The 9,333-nt window shown below is 38.1% G+C and overlaps 1 protein-coding gene across 1 annotated transcript in view; it reads left to right on the forward strand.

Moving 5' to 3' along the window:
• The window catches only part of EEIG2 (EEIG family member 2), a 33,803-nt gene extending 24,519 nt beyond the window's left edge, over positions 1 to 9,284 (forward strand). The window contains exons 8-11 of the mRNA XM_083358881.1: positions 400 to 586; positions 676 to 803; positions 2,095 to 2,164; positions 5,373 to 9,284. Coding sequence (XP_083215007.1) covers positions 400 to 586; positions 676 to 803; positions 2,095 to 2,164; positions 5,373 to 5,415 — 428 coding nt within the window. The 3' untranslated portion in view covers positions 5,416 to 9,284. The remainder of the gene's footprint in view (positions 1 to 399; positions 587 to 675; positions 804 to 2,094; positions 2,165 to 5,372) is intronic.
• Positions 9,285 to 9,333: the final 49 nt, after the last annotated feature.

The raw sequence follows: 9,333 nt of genomic DNA on the forward strand, positions 1-9,333 counted from the left end.
CTTCCTCATTCACTTTGTTTGTCAGAAGGTTACAAAAGGTGATCACATGACCCAGGACATTGCAGTCGTCATAAATACGACTTGACAAGTGCCTGAATTTTGATCACATGATTGTGGGGAAGCTGCAATTGTAAGTGTGAAAAATGGTCATAAGTCACTTTTTTCAGTGCTGTTGTAACTTTGAAGGGTCACTAAATGAACTGTTGTACGTGAACAACTACCTGTAATGTTTTAAGGATCCGTATCTTTTCTAGGTACAAGTACTTACTAGGTGCTGCTAATCAAATAAATAGCTATATTATAATTGACATTAAAAATGCATATTCCGGATAGAAAAAGAATTGAATTTTTGATATGGCATCAGACTAACGGCTCTGAATTAATAATTATATATTTTAGGATACAGTACTGCACATTCCAGATCATCCAGTTTCTCTGACCTCTGTCATAAAAGAAATACCTCTGTGGGAAGCACATCAACTGGTATAAGTAGTATTCTAGAGCCATGTGAAGAGGCTGAATCCAGAAGCACTGAAGATAATCTGAAAGCAACTATGAAAGATGCACTCTCCGAAAACTCAAACAGGTAAATACCATGGAAGGTTTAATAATATGGTAGTTATTGAGGATTATTTCTGGAGCATAACATTTCTAAATATTTCATATTTTTCATAGGCTACCAGTAAAACAGGATTCTGTGGAATCACAGCTGAAGAGGGTCGATGCAACAAGAGTTGATGCGGATGACATTGTTGAAAAAATACTGCAGACTCAAGACTTCAGTTTGGACTCAAGTGCAGAAGGTTTGTAAAAGAAGAGTGAAAACTTGAGAATAAATTGTTGATGAATCATTCCAGATCTTAGGTTATATAGAGGAAAATCACTAATTGTGTAGTAATTGTTAAAGGCAGGGCTTTTTTTCTCATAGAACGCTCAGAACGGAGTTCCGGCACCTTTTTTGGATGGAACCTTGTAGGGTAGGCAAGGCAGGTTGTATGACATGTGTGAGTTCCGACACCTTTTTCTTTTACAAAAAAAAGCACTGGTTAAAGGTACTACAAATAGCACCTACTGAAGAAACATAGCATCAGCCACAGAGAAGAACAAATAATGCAAACAGCATCACACCAGTGAAACAAAGATGTCCCACCCTGTTCTGTACCAGCCTACTACTGGCCCTGCAGAAAAGGCAGGGACAACCCCTTTACAAACGGCAAGAGGCTGGAATTAAGCCTGCCAAATTTATTAACATAAAACAGAGCAAAACAAGACACCAACCATGAAACAGGAGCTATGGAACAGGAACTATTCAAGTGGTTGCCTTCCAGCAAACCAGCCCTCCCACGCATTCCCCTTTTATACAGTTCAGGGCGTGGCTTCTCTCTGCCTCCTTCCGAGGTGCCCCATTGCCTTCTTCTGTTTACTCCTGATTGACTGCCTCCTGCGTCGGGCGTCCTTGAACAGGGCCAGCTGTGGGTCATCTTCATCCACGCTGTCAGGCTCACACAGCTGGGTCTCCGTCGTGACCAGGTGGGAGGGGCCTGGCTGGGGGCTCTCATCAGCAAGCTCTCCAACCCCCTCAGCAAGCTCTTCAACACCCCCCTCCTCCTCTGAGTCGTCCGACCCAACTGCCGAACCCACAGGCTGACCCTGAATAACAACACACCCCTTTTGGATGCGGTCATGGTATATGCAAGCATACAGTGGCCGACATTGCAGCACAATGCTACTTTGGTCATTTTGATGAAAGGATTAAATCCTTTGAAGCTCTGAAGAAACACGACTGTTCAGATTAGAAATGTATTTGTAGAATTAATACTGTATACTGATAACTGTATTTATTAAATTTCTATATATAATTTGGTAACTCTAGAGAATCTATATATAATAATTTAAAATTGGGGGGGCTTGCAGTTTCCACAATTCCAGTTGTTTTAGAATTTCTCCCATCATATCCTATTCTGCTCCCAAAGGTTCCAAGCCATATTTACAGCTGGAAGAGACAGGAAACATTCATTGTATCGTACTTTTTTTCCACAAAACAGCTTGTCAAACATAGTAACACTGCATTTTTTTATATATTTATTTTTGCAGAAGAAGGGCTAAGGCTTTTTGTAGGTCCTGGAGGAAGCACTGCCTTTGGAAGTCATCACTTACCTAATAGGTATGTCATTAATTTCATTTTCATTTCATTTCATTTTATTAAATTTATATGCTGCCCTTCTCCCTGAGAACTCAGAGCGGCTCACAACAAGAAAAATTAAAAAACATAGAGTAAAAAAATTTAAAAGAGAATTAAACGATAAATACAAAATTACAAAACAATTTAACCCAGTAAAAGCCTAATTAAAAATCGTAGTCAGTCCAGACCCACTTGTTGGACAACCAGGTCTTCTGGTCACGGTGGAAGGACCAAAGGTCAGGGGCCATCCGCAGCTCCGGAGGCAACTCATTCCAGAGGGTCGGTGTGCCCACAGAGAAGACTCTCCCCCTGGGGGTCGCCAGCCGGCATTGCCTGGCCGACGGAACCCTGAGGAGGTCAACTCTGTGGGAGCGAACCGGGCGATGGGAGGTTGACAATGGCAGCAGGTGGTCTTGCAAGTACCCCGGGCCTAAGCCATGCAGGGCTTTAAAGGTTATTACCAGCACCTTAAATCGCACTCGGAGGGTAACCAGAAGCCAATGCAGCTCGTGCAGGAGTGGTGTAACATGGGAGTACCGAGATACTCCCATAAGCACCCGCATGGCCGCATTTTGCACCACCTGAAGCCTCCGGGTACTCTTCAAGGGCAGCCCCATGTAAAGAGCATTGCAGTAATCCAGGCGAGAAGTGATGAGGGCGTGGGTAACGGTGCATAGGGCATCTCGGTTCAAAAAGGGGCGCAACTGGCGCACTAGGCGAACCTGTGTGAAGGCCCCCCTGGTCACGGCCATTAGATGATCTTCCAAATTAAGCCGTGAATCCAGGAGGACACCCAAGTTGCGAGCCCTTTCTGAGGGGGGCAATACCTCCCCCCCATCAAAAGAGATGGAACTTGTTGGACAATACGAGATGCCGGTATCCACAGCCACTTGGTCTTGGAGGGGTTAAGCCTGAGCCTGTTCCTTCCCATCCAGACCCGCACCGCCTCCAGGCACCGGGACATCATGTCAAGGGCATCACTGGGTTGGCTTGGGGTGGAGATGGACAACTGGGTATCATCCACATATTGGTGATACCTCACCCCAAAGCCATGGATGATCTCACCCAGCAGCTTCATATAGATGTTAAACAGGAGGGGGGAGAGAACCGACCCGAGGCACCCCAAAAGTGAGGGGCCTCGGGCCAGGTCTCTGTCCCCCTGCCAATACAAACTGTGAGCAGCCCGAGAGGTAGGAGGAGAACCATCGTAAAACAGTGCCTCCCACTCCCAACCCCTCGAGCCGTCGCAGCAGGATACCATGGTCGATGGTATCAAAAGCCACTGAGAGGTCAAGTAGGACCATGACAGAGGAACAGCCCCTGTCCCAGGCCCACCAGAGATCATCCACCAGTGCGACCAATGCCATTTCCGTGCTGTAGCCGGGTCTGAAACCAGACTGGTTTGGGTCCAGATGCATGTTTCTTTCTGTGACAAAAATCAGCAGTGGAAACCATATCCCAACACTTCAAGTCAGTGTTTCTCAAATTTGACAACTTCATAATGTATGGACTTCTACTCCCAGAATTCATCAATCAGACATACTGGCTGGGGAATTCTGGGAATTAAAGTCCATACATCTTAAAGTTGCCAAGGTTGAGAAACATTCATTTAATCAATATAAAGCATCAAAATCTTTCATTGTATATAGCAGAGGTCCCCAAACTTTTAGGCACCAGGGACCAGTGCCATGGATAGAGGTTTTTCCACAGACTAGAGGGTGTGTTGTTTTGAATACTGCCTGCATCCCTAGGATGCATTGCTTGTTTATGCGGCCCGCTTGCAGGCATGCTGAGGACCAGTGCCGGTACACAGACCGGGGGTTGGGAACTCTTGGTATATAGCATGAAAAAACAATAGACTGTGTTACACTCAAATATTGAAGAAACAGAAACATAGGGGAACATGGAACAAACAGGAAAAAAAGAAAATTATTTGTAAGAAATGGCACCATTTGTCCAACTCACAAGTTTAAAGGACAGACCTCCATTCTTTGGATGCATTGATTTATTTATGTTGCATTTTAAGCATTGGTTAAACTTATTTTTAAATTGGCTGGTGGATAACAGAAACCCTAATTCTTTAACATTCTGGCTTCTTCTGAAAAACAAGTGTTAACATAAAAACCTACTCCCAAAACAATCTTACCTCTTTTTTTCTCATTAGATATAAGTTTAAAAAGTTAACTCAATTCACAATGAAATAGAAATAATTTGTAAGTTATTTAAGTTCCAGTCTAGCATACAGATCTGAGATTTCCTGTCAGTCTCCCATATGAGCTTTGTTGCTTTCCCCCTTTTCTTGTTTCTAAGACTATGGCCTTCATATTACAGTTAAATTAAAATAGTCCCAAAGGACCACTCTAGTTTAGATTCTAATTAATGTAACTTTGATGGAGTCCATTTTTAAAAAATATACCTTGTAAAAATAGCTAAATATGTAAGTGGTGATATTCTCAATTTTCACATGGATTTATGCCAACTTCCACATGTGGAATTGTTAGCCATTATTTGCTGGACAAAAAAGGTTCCACAACAAACTGTGACTTCAAATGCTTACCTTACTATTGCATCCATACTACCCAGTATGTCTCTCTGGTATGAAAAAACCTTTCTGAAAATGTTTCCATTCTATCATCTGAGCACACAATGTGCTAACATTATGTCCTGGCACTTAGACATATAATGATTTTTTAAAATGAAAACTGCAAATGTCTTGTAACTACTAAATCTCTACTGTGTGTGAAAGCATAAAATGCTGTACAGGTAGTCCCCACTTAACAATGAGCGCTTCTTTGCTAAGCAAACCAGTCGTAAAGTGCAATATCACATGACAACACTGACTTATGATTATGTTTCCTGCAGTTGCGGTTGTTAGGCAAATACTAAGAGTCATAGCATTTGTGACCTGCTAGCTTTTCCACTGTCTGATTATTGAAAGCCAGCAGTGAAGATTGTAAATGGTGATTGATATATGAGATCATACTTGCAAGTGGTCACTGAATGCCTGAATTACAATCACATGACTACAGAGATATTACAACCATCACAATCATTAGGACCAATTTTCAATATTCCTTTTTCAGTGCCACTGTAACTTTTAATGCTTACTAAATGAGTGTACATTAAGTGAGGATTCCCTGTACAAGTTCAAGCTTTCCTTTTATTTCTAACTTTTCCTCTAATCTTTCAGAGTGGGATCCGGAGCTTATGAACAAGTAGTTATAAAACGCTAGAAGAACTGGACTAAGTGGATGGATTTCCAGAATTTATTTCTCAATATTATCAAGGATGAAATCTACTGAAAGTTGGTATATATGCTAGTTTTAGCTACTTTATATTGAAAACACTTTCTTCTGAAACCATTTATAAGGGCAATTTCCCATCTTTTAGCGTGCTGCTCATTTGTTGGCAGATTAATGGGAATTATTGCATTGTTCCATATGTAAGTCAAATTGGGGTGAGGTTTGTTGTTTTTTGGTAAGAGGAAATTATTCTATATGATTGATCATATATTGAAATCAGTTGTCAGTGGAAGACCTTCAGTAATGTTTTCTATAAACAAATCAGAATAGGAAATGGGAAGTACTCATTCAAGGAAGGGTTTTGAGAAAGTAATACTTTTATAAACTATGTAGTTTTAAAACATGACCTGCATTTCAGTATTTTGATATTCCTTGAAAATGAGTGACTAACCCTAAATAGGATTGATATGCATATTTTATTACTATTGAATATATATATAGCCAGGGAGGTGCTGTATGTATTCTTAAAACTATGAAAAAGTATAAGGTTGTATTGACTGACATTTAGTCTGTACCTAAATCATCATCACAGAATTGAATAAGAATTTTGAGCTCACAAGATGATTTGCAGAGAAGCTTGGAGAATATCATTTGAGAGTGCCTTCTTTCTAAGGGAAAAGGAAATGCAAACTATTTTATGAAGCTTTAACAATAAATAGCAAACCAACCGCTATAAAGATAAGCACTTTATAAAGGTTACTTCGGTCCATGTGAAATCCATTATTTTAGTTGAATTTCTGACTTAGGCAAATGGCATAATAGCAATTCCCCTAGTTTTTGTTGCATTATGTTTACCAGTCATGGTCCATGCATGAAGGAAATACTTGCCAGATGCAGCATCACCTGTGGATGAGTGCTTTGCTTTTAGCTCTGTCCAGTATTAAATTGCTTTTTTCCCATGTCTTCTTAAACAGAATTTATTTCAATTAGACTTACACAGAAGAAATGTCCTGGCAGAACTGTGATGCATAAATATATGTATGAACAGTATAATTTGCCCATGCAACAATTTCAACAAAACATTATCTGACAGCAGAAACATTACATTTTTTTGGCTAATGGTATGAAAATATCAATAATTTTTTTTGTAGCTGGTCTCATATCTTTTAAAAATAGAAATTGATACACCTTTAAAATAATTTTTAATAAGCTAATATAGATATCTAGTGTCTTTGTTTTACAGTTTTCATGGTATCACTGATTCTTTTTGGGGAAAAAACGAGTTTTTAATTAAATGAAGGATTTTTAATGTTTGAAATACTTTTTTTTATAATTGTCATAGCTTTTTTCTTGAAGTCACACATGTCAACTCTTAAAATAATATTTCTTTACTGGTATGGTACCCAACAGTGTTCTATTATGTTTCAACTTGTTCTAACTTGACCTTAAGTGGATCTTTTAGCTGCTGTTAAAATAATGGAAAGGGAATGCACAAAGTTTATTTTGAAATACACTTTAATTTACTTTGAACTTGTAGTGTAGCTAAGTAAAACATACCTAAGGTAGTGCTTGAATTTATTGAGGATTGATCTTAGTCCTGGGAAATAACTGATTTAAAGAAATAGCAAATTGGTATGAGAATGCACAAGTTAAAATAAGTGACAGGGTCACGTACAGCACTCATGAGAAATTATCACTTTCAACTTAATATTCCATGGTGAATATAATTTGTACAGTCAAATGCAATATTAGTCCATATAAAGATATCCAATTTTGTTCCTTTTAGAACTAGTTCAGAGGGAATTTCTCTCTTGTATTCAACATGTTGGTGGTAGCTTTTTATTCCATATGCTCATTCTATATGTATTAATTCTTCTGTGTAAAGTTGGAACAAATATCATGCACTTTTATTAATTGTATTATTTCAATGAAGTGATTCCAATACCATCTGAGACATGGGAAATGATCTTCATATTTATATGTCATTAAACTTGTGTAAACTGTATACTGATATGCTAATATTTTTATTAAAATCAACATTTTTATCATAAAATATTTCATTGTAAAGTGAACTTACAAATTCAATAAAATTTGTCTTCAACTTTTATTGGTATTCTTTTTTAAAATAATCATCACATAGATTTAAATACTTTTGCTGCATTATTTTTTTCCACCATCATAAGAATTAATTCCAAAGAAAGCAGGTTACCTTTCTGAAAATAGCATGCAGAAAGTGAAAACATTTTTTAAATTGCACCTCATTTTTAGTTTTTTTTTAAAGGCCACAAGCCACTACCATCACACTGTCTCGTTCACCTGCCAAATAATTTGAGCCAATTATTTTCCTTAGAATGTAAATTCTGTTCAAGGTGTTCCATTCTTTCTGTTGGAACTCTTCGTTAAATCCCTCATGCTGAAAATAATACTTATCATATATTAATAATTCATTTATTAGCTAAATGTAGCAAAAATTGGTATAAAATAGATTTTGATGCAATCAATGGTTTTATTTATTTTAATTTTTCCTATAAAATGCGTAAGTTAAAGGCAAGTTGGCTTATCTACTCACATTGCCTTCTGTTTTGTCATGAATATTGGTTTTTCTAATGTACCGGTTTAAATTAAAAACCAGAGTTGAACGTTCCTTAAACACAAGAAAATATATGCATTTTGGGGAGGGGAGGGAAGAGGAAGAAGGACAAAATATCAAGGCCACACAATGCAAACTCCATTCTTTTTAGTACCTCCATTGCAATGTTCCATGCATGTACATAAAAGATGGAACTTACATCGCATCACATAACTGACAAATCTTCAGATTCTACAGACACCTCTGAGACACCCTCAGCTAATGAAATATCTCAGCCCCAACAATGAAGTATTTTAGTAAAGAATTAAACAATGTTAAATAGAGCTTGGCACTAAAAGATGCCAAGAAACGTATTTCAATACATTAACCTAGTTAACCAACTTTTTAAAAATAGCCACAGCCATAAAGCCAAATACTATGTGAGACTTATTATGTTATAGTGGAGGATACACAACTCATTTGTAAGAAATGTTGGAGGTAAAATAGCTCCTCCCAATGCTTATACTGAAATCAGTCAATACAAGTACAAATACATGTCTGATACTGTCTGTTTTGTACTATAGACTCCATTTCAGGGTGTAAGGTCTGAGGATGTGGGTATTTGTAACTTGTGTAGGGTCTATTGATCATGTTTATCATGGCTGATTTCACTGACTATATGGGACTGTAAATGCAGTAAATATTTGCAGGAATTGATGCTGGATACGATAGTACAATGTACATCTAGGGAAAATCACCCTAAGCTTTTTAATATTTAAAAGGACCATCCACTTCCTACTGTCTCCTTTTTAGGCAAGGCTCACCTGAAGGTGATTAAAGTGTGTTATTGGAATAAATGACTGAATCTGTTCAATTCCACTTTGCACTCCTGGACATTGGAGTGAGGAAGCACTAATTGTCCTAACTGATGTCTTTTATTGAGAGGAGTCTGGGAAAGGAGAGGAGTCTTGACTCTCTTTGATCTGTCTGCCGCTTTTACTTTCTTGATTGCTTCTGGGTGATATGCAGCACAGAATTAAGGATTTGATGGTATTGATTCCAGAGACTGCTGTTCTTATTGTGCATTTTATACAGAATTGAACTTAATATTTGCTGAATCTGGCTTTCTGCTAGATTTATGATTGCTGCATCTATATGTCATATGCCACCAGAGATTCTTGACACAGCTAATTATGAGTCACAAATATTTTGCATGCTCTCTTCTCTTTAGTTTGAGCATTTTTATTATATAATATTTTAAAATGTTGTATGCCGCCCAGAATGACTTTAGTGCAAGGTGGCCAGCTATACTAATATAAATAAATAAAATCCTATGTGTT

This window comes from Vipera ursinii (assembly GCF_947247035.1).
Source record: "Vipera ursinii genome assembly, chromosome: 3".
NCBI classification, from domain to species: Eukaryota; Metazoa; Chordata; class Lepidosauria; order Squamata; family Viperidae; genus Vipera; species Vipera ursinii.